Source organism: Blastocystis sp. subtype 4, assembly GCF_000743755.1.
Source record: "Blastocystis sp. subtype 4 strain WR1 chromosome Unknown seqid_0170, whole genome shotgun sequence".
NCBI classification, from domain to species: domain Eukaryota; class Bigyra; order Opalinata; family Blastocystidae; genus Blastocystis; species Blastocystis sp. subtype 4.
The window spans coordinates 1-24,659 of record NW_014569377.1 but is presented as its reverse complement, the minus strand read 5'-3'; the positions used below and the strand labels follow the sequence as shown (position 1 = coordinate 24,659).

Below are 24,659 nucleotides of genomic sequence, written 5' to 3'. Positions count from 1 at the left end.
TGCATATTCGTCTCTCCTAACAGTTTGGGAAATACAGCCAGAATTCCCTATCCGATAAAACCAACTCACGACTCACGCACTTCAACACGCATACGATTCATGTTCACATATTGTCTAGATACTAAAACTATACTCATCAAAAATCCATCACTTCTCTATACCTTTCCCTGGTTTTGTCAGTACAGCAGCAAGTAAAACGACCTATCCATCATTCAATCCTATTCTATCCTTTTACCATATTGATTCCACAATCTCAATTCTTTGTTCTTGTCTTATCTGTGGAGAAATGAGCGAAAACCAACAATCGTACAGTTATTCACCAATCTTGATTATCAAAACAAATCATTCTTCTTCATTATCTCATTTCCTTCTTAGGAATAATGATAATGATTCATTGAATTCGAATTTGGTAAATGATATGAAGTGAATGAATATGGAAAGTGTAGTAGAAAGAAAGAAGTGAAAAGAAATTGATTCTAGTGGAATGAATGAATGTATATAGTTCTGGAGACATCGAGAGAAATGGTTTAGTTGGAATTGCTTTTGGAAAGTTGAAGAAGCGAGAAGAGCCAAGGTGTTGTTCCTATATAGAAGTTGATATGAATTGATACAGGAATAATAGGAAGATTGTTGTCGGGAGAAAGGAGGAGTTGAAAGCCTTCTGAAGAATGGTTATTGGTGTGTGGAGTGTTGTATTGTTGTTGAGATCCATCATGACCTTGAAAGAGCATGAAATGGGTACATCTGTATGAAAGTGGAGTAAAGAGTGTATACCTGAATTCGTTTCCATGAAGAGTGGATGAAGGAATGGCAATAGATTGGATCTAGAATGAAAGGAAAAGGATAGAGTTACTTCGAGAAGGGGTTGTGCAAGAGCAGTAGGATAGGCAGATAGGATTTGAGAGATTTGATAACGATGAGATCGTCGTAGAGATGTGATTAATAGAGGAAAGGAGGTTGTTTGGTTTCTGAGAGAAGGAATTCGGAGAGGTGTTGGAGCGAAGGGGATGGGCTGTTTTAGTTCCTTTCGACTGGACTTGGAGTGATAGGTCATGAAAGAGAATGAAAAGGGATATTGTTGATAAGTTGAACAAACACGATAATGAGTCTTCTTATCTAGTAAGGATTGAGAACTGGATTCTTGGAATCCAAACGAACACTCTTGATGTCTTCGAAGAAGAAGAACTATCATCACACAATTAACAACAAACACACCAATTCATAGTATACAATACTGCCATTTTCTTAATAACAAATGCAAATTCCTCGAAGTCCTCTCTGGCATCATATACAGCAAAGGCTTGTCGAACTACGCTTGTTTCATCTTGCATGTATTCTTTCACAATCACCCACGCTTCACTTTCATTTAAATATCCTTGAGATACTAATGTCTGGAGGATTGTCTCATGACGCTCAACAGGCAAACATGTTCGTTCCTCGTTTACCACTTCTGCCACTTCTTTCCCCTCTCGTTTCAAGCATATCATACATAGAGATAAAAATAGAGATTGACTTAATGTAACTACATAACGCGAATAGCAATAGTACAAGGAAATTGATCTCCTTTTGCACATGGAGATAAGTTCTGAATAGTTCACTACACTAAATCGAGATGCCCTGCACAAAGACTGTAGAAGTAGTTGGATTTCCTGTTCTGGGTATAGATCCGAAATGCCCATGAGTTCTCGTAAAGAGATATCAGGGACTTTTGTGTAAATCATGGGTTTCACTACATCTGTTGAAAGAGTTGGAATAGATAGGAATTGCTTAATGTAATGAGGATCCTGCACACACAGTTGAAACAAGCACAACACATCTTGGTTCGACAGTTCTGCATTGTCCATAGCAAGGAGGAGACGAAGGCTTAGCAAATCAATCTCAGTAGGTCGATAGTCCAGTAGACTAAGACGCGAAGGCGATTCCCGAAGGGAAAACGCAGGGGGTCCAAGAGGATCTGCTTTGACTAGATGAAGAAGATCCTTCTGAAATGATGTAAGAGAGTCAGTTTCCCGAAATGATCGATAACACGACAGAATATTGGGAGACCTTGCCTGACTCATTGATTTAAGCTTGATGAATTGAATCTCCGTAATAATGGACAACTGCTTCATTTGCTCAATAACTGTAAGAAGTATACTGCAACACATGGAGGGAGTGTTTCCGTAATACTGGACAAGCAAATGAAGTTGTGAAACCAATTCTGCATCCCGTCCATTCAGATAATAACATATGGATGGGTATACAAGCATAAAGTGATCTTTAAGGAGTCCTCGAATACACAGATAATCTAAGTTCGAGAATTCTTGATCATGTCCAGTTCGTTCATAAATAAACATTAGAATTTCTTTCTACATATCATCAAAGATCAGGATACAATACAGATTTAGACTTGACAGCATGAACAGAAGCAGTTATCAGATTCACTATCCGTAACAAATATCCAACAAACTTACGGCTCTTACGACGAATCTGACCTGACAAAATCGGTCGACACGTTCTCTTACGAACAGTCACTCCACTTGTTCCATCCCTCATCCCTGATATTCCATCTACAACTCTAGAGGAATAAGAATTTCGGAGATTCTGTTGACTTTTACACTTCCTCTCCTGATTCAAATACATAACAAGTTAGCTGAATTAACAATTTGTGTAGAAACACAAAAGCTCAATGAATAATGAGGATCAACATTGTATTAACGGTCCAACGGAACCATATAATGCACGAAGAAATTGGTGCGCCAATCATCGATACTAATCTGTTGTTTCCTTTGTATCTGTTATTTACGGATTATAAGAGTACAAATGAACCAACAACATCACAGATGATAGTTCTATCGCAACATTTTGTAGTATACAGATCGATGTCAATAATTCATTCCTTTCGGTTTTATGATGACCAAGATAACAGAAATTCGAAGATAGAATATTTGATCTTTTGGATCAGAATGTTCAGTAATAATGGCAGAGTCAAGAGAGAAATATTCAGGAGGTGCCAATCAGAGAAGGAATATGATGCATAGCATATGAGTCGCTTATCATTAACATGGAAGTGAGATGCGATAGTGCAAAGGAATTGTCATCAAAGTTTCATGAAACCTGTTTTGTAGGCAATTAGATGCGATTAGAACGATCTATAGGCAGATCCGTGTATTGATACTGGCATGAGCGAACTTATGGATGTAATGAGATCTGAGATTGCTCCAATCACTCCAGCTACCAATTACATTGCGCTTGGAAGAGACAGTCTTTGTGTTTTTGTGTTTTGATGATGTAGTCAATCAGATGATGAAAAAATGTGCAGAATTCCCTACCATCTATGAACAATACACGGTATTCGGTAATTTTGAGATTCATATATAGCATGAGCGAGAAGAACGTTTGACGCGAGTTAGGACGTCCATCGAAGAGGAAAAGAAACGACTAGATGGAGAGTATCGACAAAGAGCACAAGAAATGAAGCGAGCCTGCCAAGTGCAATTGGATTCTCTAGAGAATACGTATCGAGCATCGTATGTTTGAAATAAACACAACATATTACAAAGCCCACCGTCGTGGCCGCCGATAGGAATTATGTAGTGTAGCCATTCGTACATTCTCTGACAATCCGGCCAAGATAAAGTTCTGAACACGAAAACTATCTTAAACACAAATCATCATCCATACGTTCTCAACTGCACAACCACACATTCGTTCATCTCGGAGAGCAGCCATGCAATCGACTTCTTTTGCATATCATTCAATTTATATCCCAAGCATCCTAAATCAGCATAATAATACCTTACATGAGAATCACCCTATCATTGTATGCATTCCAATTCCATACTCGATTCTCCACAGAAACAAATTCGAAGAGAGTGAGATTCTTATCAGCTTTCTTCCTGTATCCTAAAACGAAGAGTGAAGAAGGGATGCGGGGAATGAAATTCCGAATAAACCCATAGTCATCAATCTGTTAAATAAGAGTCTGTCCCTATTCCTACGACAATCATCATACGTGCAACAAGGTTCCCATCTTCGAGATGCTGGGCAATCAAACTCAACTAGACCTGAAGAAGTGGAAATGATAGTACATAGAGCTGAAGAGAGACTTTATACTGCTTTAGCATGAGCGAGTTGAATGCCTTTCTGCCTATCTTCAATCGATATCGAATAAAACTGATATGAATAACAGCTCGATCTAAATTGGTAATTATGACCAAATATACTCTTTTCAAAGGAAGTGACCGACATAATATAATTAAAAGTACCTTCTGAGAGGTCTGGAATGGTTGGCATAAGGTTTTTGCGATTATTTGCTCGCAACACAGACAATGGTCCCAGATTGAACAACAGAGCAAAAGCAGAGGCAATAATATTGGTTAATGAACATACAATAGAATGATAGTAGAAGATTGTCCCGTACATGGAATATGAACACTAACCATTATCCAATACACGATTTCTCACTTTCAATAGCTCGAAACATACCGAAACAAGACACAGACTGATTCTACACGACAGAGAGATCCTTTTGAATCGCATATGAGGAAACATATTTAAAACAATTCCAAGCTATTTATCACATACCACAAATCATGAAACACCCATACAAACGTCAATATCCATTCACCGCAGAGAAGGATAACTCCATAGATTTGCAAATCAACGAAGTCAATAGAAACAACCGACGGTGGAGACTACAAATGATAACATGGTAGAGTGTAACAAAAACCCAATCAGGAGTCTGTGCAGGAAGCGTAGCCTGGCGCTTCGCAAAGATTGAACTCTGCATAAAAATGAGATTCACAGAGATTATGAGACTGACAAGAACAATTAATGCTTACAACTTGATGATGAATCGAAACGATTTTGTCAAAGAGTTTGTTGAGTGTTTGCGTAATAATAGTAATGTTCAATCCTACGAAGATACTCCAAGTGGGACGTACTAATTCGTTTCTTAGTATTGATTTATAGTTTCGAATCTATGACATTTTCATATCCGGTAGTCAGTCAAATGGGAGTGAAAGCGTTACATGATGATTTGATGACAGTAGTTACGCAGAAATCCGGTGATATTGTGTTTCCTGACTATTTTCTCCTATCCATCGACTTTTTAAATGGGCTGGAGTACTTGATCGGAAAGTATGAGTTACTTCAATTTTCAACTTTTAGTGAATTAGAAAAAACTGAAATGAAGGAATTACTGTGTGATATTGCCTTCATAGTGTATTTTATGATTCCGTATGTATGCTTGTGTAAATCTTGTCCTGAACAGGAACAGAAGCGATTATTTAAAGAATTAGATAAGGGTAATAGTGAGGTTGAAGAGATGTGATGATTCGTAGATGTCGAATCATCAATTCATTATCTCATTTCCAAACTGAACAGTAGTTCAGCAAAGGAAATGGGAACCTCGTTTTCTCATACAGTTGAGTTTTCTCAACGATTCCAATCTTTAGCATCTCATCTCTTATCAGTCCCGTATTCTCTCTTTGCTGCTGTTACCTACAGATTAAGTTCTTCGTTGGCTCAATTGTGGCCTGAACTCTTCCTCTTTCTTCTCGATTACGTTCTGCTTCATCCTACACATATCCAGGACTCTGCTGAGATTATTCTATTCTTCTTCCATCAGCTCTCAGATACGTCTTCATCATGTCATCAGGAATGGTTTCTTGAGTACAGTATGATGTCTGTGAGTGTTCTCCATTCGATTGGCTCATCTCAGGGTATTGTCTTATCATATTGTTCATAGTAGAATTGTTAGTGGATGCCACTTCAGATATTCTTGGTACCTTCACAGCCACTACGACTCAGTTGATCATCGAGATTACTCCATTCATCTATGAACAGTTCATTCACCACAAAGACAATCCAGAGTCATTAGCTCTCGTTATCTCTTTCATGCGTCTACTCGATATCACTGCTGAAATCAAACCTTCTGATGTGATGGATCTCTTCTCCATCAACATCCCTCAACTGGTGTGCTCCGTAGGTTTTTGGTTCTGTTTACATGCAGATTCTTACTTCGACTAATCCCTCTTCCGATCTGTTTTTTGCCACACAGCACTTCGTTTTTGAGCTATGTGTTCGAGTAGGGATTAGTATGGTGTCTGATTTGAAGAGTGAACAATGCTTCTGTTATTTTAATCAGGTTCCTACAATTCGAAGAGTCCTCTGTGACTCTTTACCATCTCAGTCATTCTATTCATGTTTTTGGAGACTCATGTTTACCACAATTGATCAAGAGAGTGAAATGAGTCAGTTTGAACACATATTAACGACTCCAGAACGCTTAGGGTGTAAGAATGAATCACATTTGTTACTGTAGATTTCGCTCAAATTATTGATGTGTTAAATGCATATGCAAAATCTCATCTAATTCGGACATCAACTGAAGAGAAGAAGAGACAAATGAAAATGATTCTTATTGCAATGAAAAATCGGATTGTTAATTCACTAGCAGAATTGAATGAGGAGAAAGAACATGTTGTGAGTTCTGGTGAGGAAGTGAAAGAGCGGAATTATGATTTTGATCAGAAGTTATGTCAGCAGATCCTGGTACTAGTGAAACAAGTGACCTCTCTATTTGATTATGGAAGAAACAAATGTGATTAGCATGTTTGTTAGAGAAGTGACCGTAGCATATCTTCTGCAAGTTCTTTCCTTGAAACTGTTCGTTCTGATTTTGGTATCTATACTAAACACCTTCATTCGTACGTACTGGTTGTTCCTTCTGTTGAAGCTTCTTCTTCTTTAATTCCTCTGTTTTCCTCTAATGCATTATCTTCCACTCATTCTAATACATCGATTTCAACGAAAAAGTCTCGTTCGCTGCCTTGAAGCCGATTCTCCCATGTCATCTTCACTCTCGCTGCTTCTATTCCTTACATCACAAATACAAAATATACTGCTTGTTGGCTTCTTCTCTTCCACATTCTCCAAACCTCCTTGCATTTGTTTTCGAATACGATAGGAACTTCCAATATTATTCATATGATCAACACTTCCGTGTTTCACCCACCGCAATCGACCAAACTCATCTTCGATTAACACTTCATCTGGCTTATGGGGACTATTTAACATCTCATAATATCGATCACGCACTCCATCAACCAATGGAGGCTCTTCCTTTTTGACATCTTCTGTTCTCATTGGGATATCATAAAATTCAAACATTTGTTTTCTTCGATTGAAGTCAATCATTGTATTCTCCTCATCAATCTCCACTTCACCTATTCCTCATCCATTCTGTAATATTCCTACCACGTTGCATTTTGTGAAATAACTCGGCCTTTTCTTCTAGTTTCCGAAGCTTTTCCTTCATGGAGTCACTTTTCACTTCTTCCTCATCTCTTCGTATCCGTTCATCAATTCCAGGGTTACGGTCACTTTTCTTTTCAGGTTTGGGATTTGTTACTTTACGAGTTCGCTACAAGATCACTAATTGCAGCAAAGGATTACTTTCCGAGGATTTAATGATAAATCTTCTTCATCCTGCTTTCTTTCTTGTTGGGCAATTACAGATTTCAGTCCAACTACCTTGGAAGTGAGATCGAGCCAGAACCCTTACAATACTCTTATCAACTTTGATTTCTTTTGACTTCTTTGGGATTAAAGCCGATTCTGTCAGAAATCCAAGGGACATTTTCTAACAAACAATGAATGACAACTCACTTATAATAACCGTATCAATTCATTCCATTTTACATCACAATCTGTAATCACTGGAGCCGAGTCTTTCCCAATTCCTTGAGCTTGAATCATCAGATGTTCTGTATCTCCTCCTCTCATTAGCAAAAGATAGAGCCCGCAGATTCGCTGATCCAAAACCTCTTTACAGGTCTCTTCCAGAATCCCATCACTCAGTTTATTCAATAGCATAATACACTCATCACTGGCATCACATCCTTCATAACTAACATGAACTCCTTTACACATATTACTCATAATTGCAGCATGAATCACACGCAAGTCCTTCCTCATACTTGTATCAAGTGTCAAATCCTTTAGCAGACTGACAAGAACGCCTCTTTTCTGAAGCATGTCAACCAACATAACAGAGCCACAAAGTGTTGCCAGACAGATTAATGCAATCTCTTGAAGGCTTTCAGGACACTCTGGATCCACACTCAGTTGCTTGAACTGAGAGCAAACAGAACACAATAACGTTTCTGAGTGTATTCCGTATGTAGAGACACAACCTGAAGCCATTTCAAGGTTGCGTATTACTAACAATAACATCTTAAAGAGAGGGTCTTCCCACTGTGGATCCTTCGCTTTCTGGGCTAAAATTGTTGTTGCCTTCTTGAGCCCAAAAAATGATAATTCTCGCTTTTTCGCTTTATCATAGAGATAGAGACAACATTTCTCCAATTCTGCTGTCTCTTCTGTACCTTGACGGCAAAATTGTCTCACATCTGCTAAGGCTTCATCCGTATGATGACGGATCCAAATGTTCATAGAGGAAAGACTCATTGCAGATTTAGGTTGAAGTGGTTGATCTATCCTAGAGTCGAATTCAACAAGATCAGGACGCAGCTCATGATCAGCTTTCGACAAAGGAGTTGCTTTCGTAACACCCCACATTTCCAACATAGGTACAATTTTCTGTCCTAAGGATGTGGAGACAAGTTTCTAAGAATGAACTTGTTTTCATTCAATATACATTTGGAAGATCTAAGATTTCTGCAGGAATATGATTGCTGGTGAGGAAGAATACCAATTCATCCGAAAAATTGTTGCAATTATGTTTGAGAAGATCATATGTCTCTTCACTAAAGCGGTCGTTGTTTTCGACAATAAAACTGTCAATGATTTCTTCCGGAACTTCAGTCTCTCCCATAGGAACTATTTTGAATGGCACCATGTTGAAATAAAGTTCCACCTATAATTACAACAAAATAATCATGTCTCTACATCTTCAGGTGTCATCTTCTGAATTCCGTTTGAAAAGAAGTATTCGTATCCATAAACACGAACACCAGTATGATAGATTGCTTCAACATCAATGCCTAATAGAGAAGAACCATAAGACTTTATAATTCCTCGACTCAGGTCATATACAGCTAATTGTACAACTGATGGATCATTCATGACTAGAGGATAGTAGTATCACACAATTGTTTAATCCTTCTTTCGTCTCCTATTTCGACCCGATTTCTGTCAATTCGCATTTGTAATAGTTGTTCAACCAAATGATTGCTAATGAAACGGAGATTGTATCACAACCAAAATTAGAAGGCGTGCTGAAAAGTCGTGTCGATGACCTCTTCATCACAATATGCATCATTCGTCGTCGGATCTAGTAGCAAGTGACATGCAAGTAGTGTTTCACAAGTTAAATGAGTGGGACAGACGTTGGAGCAAGCGAATTCAACAGTGATTCTCTATTATTTGGTGTTCTGTAGATTACAGCTTTCACCAACTGTTGAGTACTATCTAGCAATTCCAACGATGCTGTTTGGTAGACATGTAGTTCCGTATCTCATTGCCGCTTCGTTTCTTTTCTTCCAAATTCACACTGCTTGTTTCTTCAGTCTATCTTGGTAACAACTGAGCCTTCATTATTAGAGTTTAGCCTTTTGTGTGTTATGATCACAGAACCATTGAAGTATCTTGTACAACGAGAACGACCTCGGAAACAGTCCACTGCGGATCGTGTTCTTCCTATTCGAGATGACGTATCCAATCCGGCCTTCCCATCAGGTGATAGTGCCCAAGTGGGTAGTACTATTTCCATTTAATGATAGGCTGCAATTGCTGCTGGAGTTCTTTACAAATTATATAGGTGGAAAGGAGTGTTTCTGCTACCAATTCCAACAATGTTTGGACGAGTTTATTATGGAGCCCACTGGATTGGAGACACATTTGGAGGTGTGTTGATAGGTTTTGCTGTAAGTTTGCTGCTCACCCAACATGTTTTTGATATTGTTGAGCATATTCTCGGTCCATATCTTCCTACTGCTTTGTTTCATTCTTCTTCTGTTTGTTCATCGATACACAATCATTCTTAATTGATTACTGAGTATTCTCAGTTATTATTTCTTGTTGAAGTTTAAGACAGAAACTGTCAGACTAGGAATGCGAATTGTGAGAATTCAAAGTGATAAGAAGTATGCAAAACTCGATGACGACATCACCTTCACGATTGAATATGAAAGTCCATTAACAGATGAAGAAATGAATACTGATTGGGATATTTATGTAGCTGTGTGTTATAGTGTCATTATGATTAGTACACACCAGACATTATCTTTCGGGAAAAGAGACGACAGTGTACAGTTTGCTTTTACTGTATATGTAATTTATAGGTATCTCGACAGAATGAATCCCAATCTGTCATTCTTCATGTACGAATGGGTGAATGGATAAATGCAAGGTTCAAGATTTCAAAAATACTCTTATCGGTCTGACAACAATCGAGTTGCGCAATGTGGGTTGTTTTACCCTTTCTCACACATTCAATGGGAAAACAGAAGATATCATTTTAGTTGTACAGACATATACAGAAGATGAGGTGAATGTCGTTTTGGAACGTGCTGTTGAACAAGTACTATAACTTCGGTTTGTTTGTTTCAACTTAAAGAGTCACCAATTTTCTTACAAGAAAGTGGATGGAGGAACTCAACCTGATAAAAAAGGACTATGAGAAGGCCTTAGAAGAGGGAGTAATGACTGAAGGAAAAGACAGTCATTGATAGAGCATCCAGCGTTTGAATGAAATTCTGGACCAGTTGTATTCCTTTCCCGTGACCTTACCTATTCTTAAAGTATTTTCATGTGAAAGTACTGAGTTGTAGAGTACAGGAATGGTGGCAGTACTCAAGAAAACAAAGCACTCTAAGAGTGAAACTGTAAAGGGTGATGCATCCCTTCAGAAGAAATGCGCGTTTGAGTTGTTTGTGTTCTTTAGTCTAGGGATCTCCTTGCCAAGTGGAAAGATGATGTAACTAAACTGCTTAGGAAGGAGAGTTCTGAAGCGTATTGCTCATGAGATATCTGAAACATAGTTCCACACCGACAACTCCTGTAGAAACAGAAACCAAGAGCCCTAAGTCAGAAGTCATTCAGTTGCCTTCTCCCAGAGAGGTGAAACCGCCTGTAGAAGAGTTAACCCCCTCACAGATTGACGCTATGTTACTGTTCATCTCTGCATTAACAATAGGCTAAACTCTAGTTCGTTACATCCAACACGGAAGAAGTTCCGTAACCTTTTATATAACGATTTTCAAGATAGCATTGCCGATCTGGGCTTTTCGGTTAGAATAGTGAATCGAAATTATCTGTAGAAGTCGTCCTTAGTTAAGATGATCGGTGAATTGGAAAATGCCCTGAATGATGCATACAATAAAGATGCAAACATCAGTGACGAATACAGAAAGAGATTTAGAGACATTCGGTTCAATCTTGGCAACAACAAGCATCTGCTAAGTCTTGTTATCTGCAGAGATGTATTACCTTCTCGTTTGGCTCATATGAGCACCGATGAGATGATGAGTGATGAAGTGAAGAAAGAAGTGAGAGAGAGAAGAGATTGTGATTTGTAGCGTGACATGATCAAAGAGGAGATGTTCGAGGCTTCCCAAACCAACTGGGTTAAAACACACATGATGGACCATTTCAGTGGCGGTTTCAGGTGTCGTCGTTGTGGTTCGGATAAAACACAATATCAACAAAAGCAAACACGAAGTGCTGATGAGCCTATGACAGTATTCATTGAATGTATGGCCTGTGGAAAGAGGTGGAGAGAATGAGTTGTGGTTTAACTGTTTGTAATAAAGACACGTTATTTTTTCCCTTTGTGTGTTCTTTTTCCTTTTGAAACAGGTTCTGTCTTCTTTTCTGCAGCACTGTTATCCGATTTCAATCCTTTGAAAGGAGGAAGATTCATAGATTTCCGTAATTCCTCCAAGTCCAGCTTAAGTAATAAACCATTTTCTCCGTCTGCATAGTACTTTACATCTACAAAAGCTAATCTACTCTGATTATCTCCAATTCACCATTACTTAAATCCTAGAACGTTTTCATACATATGGCGAGCTGCATAATTGCTCTCACGAACATGCAATGCACATGTTTTACAGTTGTACAGTTCGATCATTTTAACCTGGGACTGTCGCATCAACTTATGAGCAAGACCTAACCGACGGTACTCACGACAGACAGCCACAGAGGTAATCTGTCCCATTGTTTCGTCATCCTCGTTCCTTAGTGATCAATAAATAAACAGATCGGTACAGTTTTCCTAACACATAACCGACAATGTGTCCCCCTTCATCTTCAGCAACCCAAGAAAGATATGGCCAAGTTAGAAGATGATAATAGTAGAAGTTCATGTAGTAATTCTCAGGAAGAGACAACAGATTCTGTGTCTGAATCGAAATCACATCTTCGATCTAGTATATGAGCCAACATCAGACATAACGGTACTTGTGCTGGTCGAATAGACGTCATGACTAGGGAATGAGGAGAAGAGTAGTTTTTTGGGTTTGCCGAATTGTGGATTCAAAGACGCAATAAAATAGATGCTTAAACTCCATCTGCAAACGAAGAGTCAAACAAACAAGACAACAATAGAACAATAATTCACAAAGCAATCTAGCAAATCATATTCTAATCCCGTTAACAATCCTTCTCTACTAGTTCCTATCCGAAGAAGCACTACGTTCTCTATGAGATAGCTGCAACAGTTAGTATTAACCTTCGGGAGCGACGCGAAGAACGACTGCGATCACGACGAGAATCACGATGATAATCACGCGAGTCATGACGATACTCATGAGAGTGACGACGATGGCTGTGACGACTTCTGGAATGAGAACGTGAATCACGACGGGAGTGGCGATCCCGACCTCTGGAGTCACTTCTGTGTCCAGAATGTCGCGAATATGAACGCGAACGAGAATGTCTACGATCTGAACGAGTCTTCTTCAAATCAGAATCAAAATGCATTCCTACACGAGGTCGAGCAAGCTCTACACGAATCTTCTCATCACCGATCATTCCATCATTTCCCTCACGAATTGCATTTTCTGCATCTTCTGCTTTCTCAAATGTTACATAGGCAAAGCCTGGAGGACGACGGGCAACCCATACATCACGAATCGGACCAAACTTCATGAAGAAGTCTTCCACATCTTGTTTCTCTGCATGATACACGTTTCCAATGAAAACTCTACAAATCAATGTAGAAAAGAGTAAATTACTTTCTGTCGTCCATTTTTAATCAAAGAGAAGAGGAACCCAACAATGGGTTGGCGCAAGATGCGCCGATTTCTTCAAATACAATGCAGTTCACCTGTTTCTGCTCAAATCAGAATTCATCTTATTCTTTAGTTACCGTATTTGATAACAATTTGTTATGAGTAATACAGATCTGTATCGAGGACTTTCTTAAGAGTAATTTTCATTTGAATGAGCAGTATGTCCTTTGTCAATACTTCTTCTATCATTGATTCATAGTTGGCAAGAATGGGAAACAAGTTACCGTTTCTATTATACCATCCAAAGATATTAATCCTGGAGAAGTAGTTTTATTGAATATTATTCATTCATAGATGCTATTACCTTCTTCCTTGATGGAAGCCTTGGGAATGATGCATGGAGATGCTCTTGAGATCAATAATGTAATTCAAGAGAAGCCATATAAACCGATTGACTCGATGGAAGTGGTTTTGAGTCATTCTGGTCTGTCATCGTCTCAGCTCGAAAGTGCATATTCGATAGAACAATTAACACATCTCCATTACAATGACGTGTATTTATCTAAAGACTCTCGTCTCCTTCTTCCTCTTATTAGCATTTGTGTCTTTGGAGATGTAAAATCGATTGAACCTGTAGAGGGAGGAGTATTGACTCCATCTTCAACGATTCGTTTCACTATGAAGTCAGTAACTCCTTTACCAACAGTATTCCACCTTCCTTCATCTGCTTCACGTTATCTTCACGCTTTACAATACTCTACGAACCAGAGTGATATCGGCAATGAAGCTGTTCGTGTTCATGGTCTTATGGTATTCACTTTATTCATATCTTATATTCAGGTTATTGGAGGTCCTGGAAGTGGGAAATCCAGTTTACTGAAGTATTTCTGCAATCAACTTCATTCTTCTCTATATCTTTCCTCTGACAGTTTTCCGTACTCGGACCCATTCAGTGTAATTGAATGCTTATCTTCACTTCAATTGCTTTGCATTGATGACATTGATGAATTGAGTGAGGGGTTATGTTGAGTGGAAAAAATGATGAATAGCCTTGTGCAACTGCTGATACGGTGTTTTGAAAGAGGAATTCTCGTTGTGATCGCTATTCAGTCGAATGAAGTTATTCCTTCCTTTCTACAGAAAGAAGGTGTGTTTATTGGAATGGCATAATACTAGAGTATTTCAATATGACACTAACACTTCACTCTCCGACATATGAAGAACGATTCACAATTCTTGTTGTTGTGTCCGATTACATTCATGAATAGACAGATTTGATTGGCTCCTACATGAATGCGTCATCCATTCAGCATGTGACCCAGCATACCTCAGGTTTCTCCTATCGTGATCTCACTAATGTGTCGCGTCTACTCACAATGAAAGCTTTGTCACTCACAGTAACGCGAGAAGGAAGTGTTTGTAGTCACCAACAGACACTTCATAAGGAAGATATTCAGCCAATTCTGAATTCTTTTACTCCTTCTGTTTTAATTGGATTTGATGTCCGAAGTAGGATATTGATAGGATCATAAACTAGAATCATCTTCAAAATTGACCGATTTCGGGGGTTATTCGGAAGCCAAAAAACAGCTTCTTTCTGTCTTATCACTTTCTCACAAACAGTCTCAGCAGCTTCAGCGTTTCAATCTGACTCCAACAGCTGGTATTCTTGTGTATGGACCTACTGGATGTGGCAAGAGTACCTTAGTCCCAGCAGTGATTGGTGAGCTGGGAGGCTATTATATCTATGTGGAGAGTCCTTCTCTCTTCTCCAAATACTTCTCAGAGACTGAAGCTAATATTCGTCATGTATTTGCACTGGCTCGTTCAGTTGCACCGTGTGTCATCGTATTCGATCAGTTGGAGATATTGGCAGGTAAGAGAACTCTAAGTAATGCAGCGAGTGATGGAGGCTTCAATGAACGAATTGTGACGACGTTACTGACAGAGATGGATGGAGTCGATGCTGTAAGTGAGAGGAAATGGATTCACATTAAGGCGAATGGAGGAGTGACGGTGATGGGACTTGTGAATGAACTGGAGGAATTGGATGATGCTATTGTAAGACCAGGCAGATTAGGAACTCATATTTACGTTGGCTTGGAGGTAGACTCTAATTGTAGTTGGGGAAACCTGATGAAAAAGATCGGGAGGAGATTCTACAAGTGATCACTCGACAAATGCCTATTGAAGATATAGAGTTTTCTGTTCTGGCAAAGAAGACGGAGGGAATGAGTGGTGAGATGTAGTTTGTATTACTGATTTGAAGGGGCAGAACTCCGGTTCTTGTGTACAGAAGCGGGTTTAGCGGCAATGAAAGATAAAACAAACACAGAACAAACAATCAAGCAATATCACTTCCTATCGGTCCTCAATTCGCCGCGGTGATAATATGAGTACTGTTGTTCAGATAGTATGTTCCAATGATTTGTTTGCACTGTTCCTACACATGGAGGTTAACTTTTGTGCCTACGATAATATCTTGTTTGTGTGTTATGATAAAAAGTTGAATTCTCTGTTGCTGACTCAGTTCAGCAAGATATTTGGAGAGATTAAGCACTTTATCAGAATCCAATGCAGCATCTATTTCATCTGCAAGAAGAATTGGGCATGGCTTTGATTGAGTTCAAAACAGATTCATACAAATACGATATTCATTGCTAGAACAAATGATAATAGACAGAGGGCTTGTTGTCCTCCTGACAGTTGTGGATAATATGTCCAAGGAGTGTTATCCAGTTTACACTAGAGATGAACGAAGTTTTTATCATTTACTCGAAATACAACACCATTTGTAATTGTAGCTGTGTAATCATGGGAATGCTTAATGTAGCAATCACCGTATTGTTAAGAATTCTATTGATACTATGAAGTTGGATATGGTAATCGTGATACGATTAAAGATTTGACTCATTTCATGATTGATTTGTGTTATGGAGTGACGGAGTCTATCAAATCGTTCATCCTCTTTCTCCTTCTTTTCCTTCTACAACTTATTTTCCTTCTCCTTTCTCACTTCACACTCACTGAGATCTCGAATAATGATTTGAAGTGCCTCTTCCAATTGATTCTTTTCGTCTCGTTGTTCACGAAGCTGTTGGAGAACTGTCTCATCCACCTGCTCCTTCAGAGCAACACACAGACTCTGCTTCTCATCCAGCTTTTTCTGGATCTGTTTGCATTTCTCTCGTGCCCCATCGATCTGTTTTGAAAGAGTCTTTGGACTCAGTGACTCCTGACAGTGATGCTGTAAGGCATCCTCCAGCGGTCCTTCAAGACCCAAGTGTGACAAACACAAATCATTCCATTTCACTAACTCCCTCATACATTCTCCTTGCTTCTCCTCCTCTTTCTTCCTTTCCTCTTCAATATGACTGAGTTCACGTTGCTTCTTTTCATTTTCCATTTTCTTCTGAATGCGTTGAGTCCGTCTCTCCTTCTCCTTCTTCATCAAGCTTCCAACTGCTTCCTCATTTGCCCTCACTTGATTCAATAACTCTGTTTCCTGCTTCTTTCGTTTCTTCCGTTCATTTCTGTCTTGATTCTCATCCCATTTGGCTTCAGCTTCATCAATTCGCTGTTGCAGATTTACCTCCTACAATAGAATATCCCCTATGGAGTTACTCTGGCACGAAGTGAATCCAGTTGCATTTGAAGACGAGTTGATTCCTTCTCATTTCGTAGGAGAGTCTGATGAAGAGTTCGGATCTCAGTCTAGAGAAAGGAAGGAGAATAATTTTATACTCGATAGGAGACTATAGTGTCTGCATGATTCAACTCCTCAGTGGTAGGTAATGATGAGTCACTAATCTGGCGATTAGTTCTAGAAGCAAGAATTGATTGATAATGAGAGAATTCTCGTTGTTTTTGAAGATAAAGGCACTGATAATCATGATTGAGATCATCAGACTCTCTCTGCAATCGTTTCATACCTTGTTCTTTCATATCCATTTCCTCTCGAATCTGTTGTAATTCCTGATGAATCTCTCTTAACTCTTCTTTCTCTTTCTTCATATCTTCTTTAGTTCTCTCTAGTTCCTTCTCCTTTTCTCTGCGTTCTAAATTTGTCATTGCTGGTACACTTGAACACATGAGACGAATTGATGATTGTCTGTATCTCAATCCATATTCAATCATACACTTCAGATCGCACCTCTCCGTTTGCATAGAACTGTACTCCATCCAGTGTTACACAGTTCCATCGACACTTCTTCTTCTGTTGGATCTGTACTGCTGCTTCAAATGATTCTGCTATCAACCAAGTTCCTAACAGCGACTCTACAACACTCTGGAATTGTGTGGGACAGGTCACAGCATCTACAAGTCGACGAGTACATGAAGGAGGAGAGAGAAGTGATGGATGGAGTTCTGAGAGAATCATACAACGAATACGATTGAAATGATTCTGGGAGACAAATTGAATTAGAGAGAGAGCCGTCTAGGAATGAGAAAATGTATCATGAAAGACTTCACGAGTTCCCACAACGATGGTGTTCTTAAGTGCCTTTCCTAACACACTGTGAACTGCTCGTGAATCAGATGGAGTACGAATTGTGATCCCAAGATCAGGAATAGAACCATATACATCCTTGGAATCAAACTGAGAGAGGATGGATAGAAGAGGTGAGACTGTGGTTGAAGGTATGACATCTGTTAGGTTCCTTACCTTCTCCTGATGGTTCTGATATTGCAACTCTCTATTATCAAAGGAGAAAGGATTCATTACAATGTATGAGCTTTGTGTTGACAAATTTCATTGGACTGATTCAATTGATGAATTAAATCATTCTCTTCTAACAATTCTTTCTTCTTTGTTTCAATCTGTTTCATCATCTCTTGCAATTTGAATTCCATTGTGTTTTGATTCTGTTCCTTTAAAGTATTCTTCTATTTCTTATCTTACCATGTTTGCTATCAAATTATCACTCTCTTGTTTCTCTCGAAATGATCGACTTATCTTCTCAGCCATCGTATCACTCAGTCCATCTCGAATTGACTCTAATTCCTCTTCCTTAGCTTGTTTCTCTTCCTTCATTTTGCGTATCTTCTCTTCATATCATAATGAGTTCTTACTTCATTCATCATTTGATCCACTTTCTCACTTAGTTGTTTCTGGTTATCAAGATTCACGATCAGTTCCTCCTGAATCTGCTTCAACTTTCGTCTCTCACTTCGACGCACTGCTCTTCGTTTCTCTGACTCTTGCTGAACTTCAAGAAGTCTCTCTCTCACTGCTACTCCTTCCTTCTCTTTTACTACTTTCTCTTGTACCATCGTACTGATCTCTTCACTCATTTCTCTCAGAGCTTTCTCATTCTCTTCAATCTCCTCTTTTACACTCCTCTTTCTCTTCTCACATTCCTCTTTACGCACTGTACTGAGTGCATATTCATTCACCTTCATTTCTACCATCAATTTCTGTTGGTTAAGCTCCAATTCGTTCATCTCCTCTATCAGTTCCATTGACTGGTTCTTCATCGTTTCCATCTCCTTGTTCTCATTCTCATATCTCTCAATCTCTTCAACTCGTTCTTTCACAGATTCCTTTTGCTCATACAGTGCGGACTGTTTCTTCTCTAACTCTGATAAACGTTGAATGATCGATTCATTCCCTGAGCTCTCTTCAATAATCTCCAGGAGAGTTGTATTCCGCTGACGAATCCCTGAAAGTAGTTCAGATTGTTGAATGATGAACTTTCCACGGATATTCACTTGAATGGACAATACTTCCAATAGAGAACAAATCTCTGCATACTTTACATTGAACACATCTCCATTGTTCATTCTACCGTAATAGTCCAATGTAGATCTATGAAGACGACGTCCTACAGATACGATTGAGGATGGAGATATTGAATGAAATGCACCAACAGATTCTGGAATCAATATGCCATCAATCCGAAATACAATTTCCACTTTCCTACTGATGAGACGAATGGACTTTAGTTTTACATTTCTTCATTTCCTTCCTTTCTAGCCTGATCGTTTAGAAGCTGACTTGCGTTTTCAGAACGAATAGATTGAGAACGGAATCCAAATACCCAACAAAGAGCATCCATAAAAGCACTCTTTCCAGATCCATTCTTTCCAACAACACTAACATAATAGAATAAGATAATATCTACCAGACAAACGATTCGTTCACATCAACCACTACTTCTCCATAATAGCTTTTGAAGTTGTTTAGAACAACTTGCTGAATTCGAACACTCATTTTGTACCAACAAACAGATTCCCGCCATCTGTATTACCAAAAGAGACTGAGTTCTTTTTCGATCGTATCACTAAACTGATTCAATGAGAGTGAAACAGACTCCTTTTCTCCACGTGACCGAACCGAGAGAACATTCTTCTCCACTTCTGCATTACCTACTGTTACCATAAAATTGTAGTGTTTGGTAGTGCACTCGCGAATCCTCTTGCTCAGAGACCTATTAGGAATATCCAATACACAAAACTACAATTCAGGAGACATCACATCAATTCTCAAATCCTTCTTGAAATGATTCCTTAGTGTTGCCACGACTTCATTACAACGCTGCACATGAGAGTCATCGGAGACTGGAAGAAGAGCCACTTGATAAGGAGAGAAAAAGAGAGGGAAACGTCCGTTGCAATGCTCAATAAAGACGCCTAAGAAACGTTCAAGCTAAGAACATCATCATCAACCCCATAACAAACAGATCCATAAATGGCACGATGAATCAAGACAGGTGTCTCATTCTCAGCATGTTCATTCTTATACTTCAAATTGAACTTTGTTGGTAACTGAACATCGAGTTGAATAGTACCGCACTGATGGAAACGACATAGGCTATCTTGAATCAAAACATCAATCTTAGGAGCATAAAATGCACCATCGCCTTCTTCAACAGAATATGACAGATTTCTGGATTCCAGAATTGATCGCAATTGTGCCTCTGTATTCTTCCAGTCTGTGGATGTCCCTACACTCTGTGAATCATTTCACTCATCCTAATCTACGTCTTTTGGTTGTGTTGATACTACAAAGGAATACTTGAATCCCAGACTTCCATATAGTTCTCTTATGATATCCAGAAGTCTTCCAATCTCTGAACCAATCTGGTCCATTCTGCAGAAGATATGGCCATCATCCTTAACATCATACTCTCTCTGTATTCAAACCTGATGGAACATGTTTAACCGTGTTAATCCTCCTAATGCACCTGAATTCTCTTGACGATGAATTGGAGAGAATTCAGCATATCGAATCGGGAGATCTCGATAGGATCTAGACTTACTATTGAAAATGAGACAATGAGAAGGACAATTCATTGGCTTCAAATATACTTCCTATCAATGAATTCACTATATCCACAAACCACCTCTTCTGCATTACGCGTATCTACTCGAAACATGTTATTTCGATAGTGATCATAATGACCACTTGTTTTCCACAAATCTGATTTAAAAAGCAATGGTGATGAAATCTCCTCATATTCTGTTAAGTATCGATCTTTCATATGTCGAATCAGCTGGTTGTAAATAAAGAGACCCCGATCTAAAAAGAAGACATTTCCAGGCGAATTCCCGTCAAACATAAATAAGTCCAATTTCTTGCCAATCAATCGGTGATCTCGATCCTTCGCCTCCTTCATGAGCTTTGTGTAGAATCCAGAAGCAGAAGGTGAGATAAACGAATTACCATAGAATCGATAGTGAGGTTTGGAGTCTTTGGACTCCACAAAGTTGGCACTGGTAAGTTTGAGAATAGAAATAACGGACGTGGAGTGAATATGGGGCCCGCGGCACAAATCGATGAAATCGCCACACTTATAGATCTAAACATGAGTAAAATGGCTGAAATAAACTGAAATAGGATCAGTGACTTGCTCAATGATTCGTAGCTTGTACGGATTCTCTGCAAACAGTGTAAGAGCTTCTTCTTTGGAAATCTATTCGTCAGACAACGCTGCTAATATTACGGAATGATGTTCAAATACCATTTCCTTCTTTAGCAGTTTGTTGATGATTCGTTGAATCTCGTTCAAGTCTTTATCTGTTGGTGCTTCACCCTACATTTGATACGTCACCATATCCTCTACGTCCAATGCTACTTCATAGAAGAAACAGTAAGGAACTCCCTCTCCCGAAGGTCCGTGAATCAATTTCACCTTATCACCATAATACATTTCCAGTGCATAGGCTAAAAGATGTGTAGATGAATGCCACATTGTTCGGAAAAAGTCCTTATTCTCTCGACTGACAGAAAACATTGCATCGTCCGAAGTTGGAGTCTTTATGACTTCGACAAAGGCATTATCAGGATGCTTTGAATCCACATCGCACAAAATACCGTTACAGTAACACAGCTGGTTTTCTACCAAATTAGATATGTTGCAGGCTTTTCTACCGGTTGTTGATGGTTGGGTTGCTGATTCCTATGAATTATTACTCCATTCGTATATTAACTCCTTTCACAACACTCTCTGCCGTAGTAAAAGAGGGAAACAGCCGATTCCAATTCACTAGTCTCTGGGCAAAGGCCGAACCTGTAGAAAAGAAGCAAGTTTTCCCCAGATACAAAACCCTGTTACTGTGAACAAGACGAGCGATCATGGAAGACAAGTGTGACTCCACAAACAATAGAAATAACCACAAATGACTTTAATTACCCAATTTCTCTTCCAAAAATAAACGAGTGATGTCAATCATCCTTCTCGTAATCTTATGTTTCACTGCAGGATACGTATTTAGCTCTACTTGCTCAATCTACCTTCTTACAACTAGTCACCTCTCTTACTCCTTTCTCCTTCAACAATGTTGCAGCCTGAGTAATAAACTCATAAGGGACATGCTTATCAGCAGTTCCATGGAACATTCTAATGGTTCAGGCACTAGAGGACACTTACATCACAGGAGTATGTTTGGCTTGTTCCTTTACAGTAAACATCGCATCATTGGGCAAACAGCCACATAGTGAAATTACCCCACCAATCGGGACTTCACGTCCAAACCCTGTGTGAATGGCGATTCCAGCACCTTGACTAAAACCGCAAAGAATCACCTTTGATGGATCTACTCCCTTTTCTACTTCCTTCTGAATCAAACTGTTTACAAAGTCGCAGCTCTCTTCCACTCCTGTACATTTGTTGTTTCCGTCCCTGTCCCATGATGGAAAATCAAACTACAATAAGAGTAACAACAATTTGACTACCCAAGCATGAACCTTCGCTCCTTGACGAGCTGTGAGATTGATCATTGGTGCTACACATGAAAGAATACAATCGAAACACACCTGTAGGACAGACAAACCGAACATTCGGTAGAGACCTAGATAAGTCGGCAGCATAGGGAACCATAAAGAAACCTATCAAATAAATTCCTGTAGAATCACTCGTACCAGTATCACCAACACCATGAAGCATGATCACCTAGGAAGTGAGAATAATGCCATTAAAAAGAATACACTCGCGTTATGTTTCGTCATATCCGAAGGGTTCAGTACACAATCCAATCTCTTCATATTTGCCTTCATCACCGGAATATGAGACAGAGTGTGTTCACAACAGACAAATGCCTTCACTCCCGTTCCTATCGTTGCAGAAAACCGCAACGGGCTGGAAACAACACGCTGAGCAAGCATAATTTACCTTTTCTACGCTTGAGAAGAGTTTTGGGAATTAGAAAAATCATCCTTGTTTCTGGAACTCAACAAACAAGAATTCAAACTAATCATATTTACCTCCATTGATAGGAAGAACTCTATCCCTTACCCTCTAACCAAATCCTTACTCTGGACACACCTTGTTCATAATGCCAACTCCAATAGCAAAGAGGAAAGAAAGAACACTTCCAATGATGAATAAAACTCCAATTCCGAAATTTCTACCTCCAATGAAATTCTCCGTGGCTAATGCTAATCCTTTCCGTCCTTTGAACGACGCCACTTCAAAATTATTCACAATTCGGAATCTGATAACATCCCCTTTCTTCAGGTTGTGCGTACGGATACGACCATACAATTTTCGGAAATGAGGTACTCCAGCTAAACGCATCCACACAATGAAATGTTCATCCTGAACACCAGGTCCATAGTAATTGGAATCGGTTATTACTGAGGATTTATCTTTCTTAATCTGAGGATATGTCTCATAACTAGAAATAAAGGAATAGAATCAAATGAACATGAATTGATACTTGTCACTTGGTTGTCCGAAATCAGGAGGATTGTTATAACGTTTTCGATCATTCGAATACGAAATATCGTGTTCATCCAAAACTAAGTCTTCATTCAACAGCTGAATCTCATCTGTGGATTAACAGATTAGTTGAGACAAACCATTGAAGAAGGAGTTTGCAATGTAACCGCAAGGCACAAGAACTTTGGTTTTGTTTGTATCCGTGTAAGTTTTGCTTCCGCACACAGATTCCAGATCCTCTCCTGATAATTGCTCACCATACAATTGGTCATAGCTCACTGAGTTCACATATTCACGGTGATTCTAGATTATAGTGAGGGACAATCTATACCTGATAAAAGTTGTCTAATTCATAGTAGACAGAAAGTGTCTGATGAATATCTCTTGTAAGAGTGAATTCAATCTACTATCAAGTCAAGTCGAAATCTGTACAGTACATTCTTGTTTCGCATTATTCGCATCTATATGACAATCAGAATCAGTATGGTCATATCCGTCATAAATTTTAACCTGATCATACGCCTAAACCTGAAACCAACAAACAAAAACTACGTTTCCTGCAACAATCAATAAAGGAATAGCAATAATGAGATAAACAACACCGAAGGCACAAAACAAGATTATCAGATTCCGTGGACTCCACGAAGGACGAAATGCACTAAGACGTTGTTGGAGAAACTCTACCAATAAGTCAAGAACATCATCTAATAACGATCCTTAAACGATTCCTTAACCCTAGCCATATCTATCTGATTCGTTCTGGGAGTTTCAACAAGCCGAAGTCCCCAATACGCCATGTCGCAATCCACATCAAGTCATCAGATTTATGGAATTCCATCAATCATATGGATTACTGTTGTTCAATGATAGCTTCTGAAGAGTATTTGGATTAGGCTGTTCTAGAGATCCTCTCGTCATTCAGACATATTCATTCAATATGGATGTGTGAATGAGTGAGTATGGTGTGTATTGAACACAACAGATGTGAATTGAATAGGATGATTGAAATACAAGAATTGGAGTGATTGATTGTGAAGTGTTTTAGACTAACCACAGTTATAAGAGTGAACAGAATATCACATTCTGATCCTTTCAAGATGAAAATGAGTTGTGATTATCTGAAAGAAGGAATTCTGTGTCAAGTCATCAAACCACATAACAATGAATAGAAAGAATGAATCGATTATCATCATAGATTGACTCCATCTTCAATTAGGAGATCAAGTCAGTATCTAGTAACAATAACAACAAATCAAGATTTCCAATGAAATCCCACTGATATCAAAGAATGATTCTTTGATTCAAATAGTAGTTT

General features: G+C 38.9%; 16 protein-coding genes across 16 annotated transcripts; 5 read left to right on the top strand and 11 right to left on the bottom strand.

Annotated features, from left to right (window-relative positions):
* Nucleotides 1–3,043: 3,043 nt before the first annotated feature.
* JH06_2771 (hypothetical protein) lies at nucleotides 3,044–3,519 on the top strand (the record flags this gene model as incomplete). The annotated part of the gene is made up of 4 exons (XM_014671363.1): nucleotides 3,044–3,103; nucleotides 3,138–3,243; nucleotides 3,275–3,330; nucleotides 3,361–3,519. 4 exons carry the CDS (start codon nucleotides 3,044–3,046, stop codon nucleotides 3,517–3,519), a joined length of 381 nt encoding a protein of 126 aa, XP_014526849.1.
* A 1,444-nt stretch (nucleotides 3,520–4,963) lies between these two features.
* On the top strand, nucleotides 4,964–6,594 carry JH06_2770 (hypothetical protein; the record flags this gene model as incomplete). The annotated part of the gene is made up of 6 exons (XM_014671362.1): nucleotides 4,964–5,121; nucleotides 5,152–5,288; nucleotides 5,325–5,705; nucleotides 5,735–5,967; nucleotides 5,996–6,278; nucleotides 6,308–6,594. The coding sequence occupies 6 exons, from the start codon at nucleotides 4,964–4,966 to the stop codon at nucleotides 6,592–6,594; spliced, it is 1,479 nt and encodes a 492-aa protein (XP_014526848.1).
* An 82-nt stretch (nucleotides 6,595–6,676) lies between these two features.
* On the bottom strand, nucleotides 6,677–7,624 carry JH06_2769 (hypothetical protein; the record flags this gene model as incomplete). The annotated part of the gene is made up of 6 exons (XM_014671361.1): nucleotides 6,677–6,751; nucleotides 6,783–6,856; nucleotides 6,888–7,211; nucleotides 7,243–7,408; nucleotides 7,441–7,518; nucleotides 7,550–7,624. The coding sequence occupies 6 exons, from the start codon at nucleotides 7,622–7,624 to the stop codon at nucleotides 6,677–6,679; spliced, it is 792 nt and encodes a 263-aa protein (XP_014526847.1).
* Nucleotides 7,625–7,653: 29 nt separating this feature from the next.
* JH06_2768 (desumoylating isopeptidase) lies at nucleotides 7,654–9,072 on the bottom strand (the record flags this gene model as incomplete). The annotated part of the gene is made up of 3 exons (XM_014671360.1): nucleotides 7,654–8,613; nucleotides 8,645–8,863; nucleotides 8,896–9,072. 3 exons carry the CDS (start codon nucleotides 9,070–9,072, stop codon nucleotides 7,654–7,656), a joined length of 1,356 nt encoding a protein of 451 aa, XP_014526846.1.
* Nucleotides 9,073–9,569: 497 nt separating this feature from the next.
* JH06_2767 (phosphatase) lies at nucleotides 9,570–9,992 on the top strand (the record flags this gene model as incomplete). The annotated part of the gene is made up of 2 exons (XM_014671359.1): nucleotides 9,570–9,698; nucleotides 9,729–9,992. The coding sequence occupies 2 exons, from the start codon at nucleotides 9,570–9,572 to the stop codon at nucleotides 9,990–9,992; spliced, it is 393 nt and encodes a 130-aa protein (XP_014526845.1).
* A 600-nt stretch (nucleotides 9,993–10,592) lies between these two features.
* Nucleotides 10,593–11,732, top strand: JH06_2766 (transcription elongation factor TFIIS; the record flags this gene model as incomplete). The annotated part of the gene is made up of 8 exons (XM_014671358.1): nucleotides 10,593–10,646; nucleotides 10,680–10,748; nucleotides 10,779–10,867; nucleotides 10,897–10,959; nucleotides 10,989–11,120; nucleotides 11,144–11,237; nucleotides 11,268–11,495; nucleotides 11,526–11,732. 8 exons carry the CDS (start codon nucleotides 10,593–10,595, stop codon nucleotides 11,730–11,732), a joined length of 936 nt encoding a protein of 311 aa, XP_014526844.1.
* A 32-nt stretch (nucleotides 11,733–11,764) lies between these two features.
* Nucleotides 11,765–12,432, bottom strand: JH06_2765 (n-alpha-acetyltransferase; the record flags this gene model as incomplete). Its single annotated transcript, XM_014671357.1, has 4 exons — nucleotides 11,765–11,954; nucleotides 11,985–12,185; nucleotides 12,217–12,374; nucleotides 12,409–12,432. The coding sequence occupies 4 exons, from the start codon at nucleotides 12,430–12,432 to the stop codon at nucleotides 11,765–11,767; spliced, it is 573 nt and encodes a 190-aa protein (XP_014526843.1).
* Nucleotides 12,433–12,648: 216 nt separating this feature from the next.
* Nucleotides 12,649–13,198, bottom strand: JH06_2764 (serine arginine-rich splicing factor; the record flags this gene model as incomplete). Its single annotated transcript, XM_014671356.1, has 2 exons — nucleotides 12,649–13,153; nucleotides 13,185–13,198. The coding sequence occupies 2 exons, from the start codon at nucleotides 13,196–13,198 to the stop codon at nucleotides 12,649–12,651; spliced, it is 519 nt and encodes a 172-aa protein (XP_014526842.1).
* Nucleotides 13,199–13,535: 337 nt separating this feature from the next.
* Nucleotides 13,536–15,430, top strand: JH06_2763 (ATPase; the record flags this gene model as incomplete). Its single annotated transcript, XM_014671355.1, has 7 exons — nucleotides 13,536–13,991; nucleotides 14,022–14,200; nucleotides 14,231–14,328; nucleotides 14,358–14,419; nucleotides 14,450–14,690; nucleotides 14,719–15,275; nucleotides 15,305–15,430. The coding sequence occupies 7 exons, from the start codon at nucleotides 13,536–13,538 to the stop codon at nucleotides 15,428–15,430; spliced, it is 1,719 nt and encodes a 572-aa protein (XP_014526841.1).
* A 737-nt stretch (nucleotides 15,431–16,167) lies between these two features.
* Nucleotides 16,168–17,904, bottom strand: JH06_2762 (hypothetical protein; the record flags this gene model as incomplete). The annotated part of the gene is made up of 5 exons (XM_014671354.1): nucleotides 16,168–16,776; nucleotides 16,806–16,895; nucleotides 16,926–17,292; nucleotides 17,321–17,619; nucleotides 17,650–17,904. 5 exons carry the CDS (start codon nucleotides 17,902–17,904, stop codon nucleotides 16,168–16,170), a joined length of 1,620 nt encoding a protein of 539 aa, XP_014526840.1.
* Nucleotides 17,905–18,075: 171 nt separating this feature from the next.
* On the bottom strand, nucleotides 18,076–18,965 carry JH06_2761 (hypothetical protein; the record flags this gene model as incomplete). The annotated part of the gene is made up of 2 exons (XM_014671353.1): nucleotides 18,076–18,225; nucleotides 18,255–18,965. 2 exons carry the CDS (start codon nucleotides 18,963–18,965, stop codon nucleotides 18,076–18,078), a joined length of 861 nt encoding a protein of 286 aa, XP_014526839.1.
* A 164-nt stretch (nucleotides 18,966–19,129) lies between these two features.
* Nucleotides 19,130–19,395, bottom strand: JH06_2760 (hypothetical protein; the record flags this gene model as incomplete). The annotated part of the gene is made up of 2 exons (XM_014671352.1): nucleotides 19,130–19,277; nucleotides 19,316–19,395. The coding sequence occupies 2 exons, from the start codon at nucleotides 19,393–19,395 to the stop codon at nucleotides 19,130–19,132; spliced, it is 228 nt and encodes a 75-aa protein (XP_014526838.1).
* Nucleotides 19,396–19,428: 33 nt separating this feature from the next.
* Nucleotides 19,429–21,334, bottom strand: JH06_2759 (threonyl-tRNA synthetase; the record flags this gene model as incomplete). The annotated part of the gene is made up of 9 exons (XM_014671351.1): nucleotides 19,429–19,612; nucleotides 19,643–19,830; nucleotides 19,863–20,135; nucleotides 20,166–20,297; nucleotides 20,328–20,495; nucleotides 20,525–20,983; nucleotides 21,014–21,097; nucleotides 21,128–21,217; nucleotides 21,248–21,334. 9 exons carry the CDS (start codon nucleotides 21,332–21,334, stop codon nucleotides 19,429–19,431), a joined length of 1,665 nt encoding a protein of 554 aa, XP_014526837.1.
* Nucleotides 21,335–21,809: 475 nt separating this feature from the next.
* On the bottom strand, nucleotides 21,810–22,788 carry JH06_2758 (phospholipase carboxylesterase; the record flags this gene model as incomplete). The annotated part of the gene is made up of 7 exons (XM_014671350.1): nucleotides 21,810–21,914; nucleotides 21,946–22,024; nucleotides 22,055–22,329; nucleotides 22,360–22,409; nucleotides 22,441–22,512; nucleotides 22,546–22,576; nucleotides 22,612–22,788. The coding sequence occupies 7 exons, from the start codon at nucleotides 22,786–22,788 to the stop codon at nucleotides 21,810–21,812; spliced, it is 789 nt and encodes a 262-aa protein (XP_014526836.1).
* An 85-nt stretch (nucleotides 22,789–22,873) lies between these two features.
* On the bottom strand, nucleotides 22,874–23,454 carry JH06_2757 (hypothetical protein; the record flags this gene model as incomplete). Its single annotated transcript, XM_014671349.1, is given in 4 exon segments — nucleotides 22,874–22,907; nucleotides 22,938–23,300; nucleotides 23,343–23,424; nucleotides 23,442–23,454. 4 exon segments carry the CDS (start codon nucleotides 23,452–23,454, stop codon nucleotides 22,874–22,876), a joined length of 492 nt encoding a protein of 163 aa, XP_014526835.1.
* A 304-nt stretch (nucleotides 23,455–23,758) lies between these two features.
* On the bottom strand, nucleotides 23,759–24,087 carry JH06_2756 (hypothetical protein; the record flags this gene model as incomplete). The annotated part of the gene is made up of 3 exons (XM_014671348.1): nucleotides 23,759–23,866; nucleotides 23,897–24,024; nucleotides 24,057–24,087. 3 exons carry the CDS (start codon nucleotides 24,085–24,087, stop codon nucleotides 23,759–23,761), a joined length of 267 nt encoding a protein of 88 aa, XP_014526834.1.
* Nucleotides 24,088–24,659: the final 572 nt, after the last annotated feature.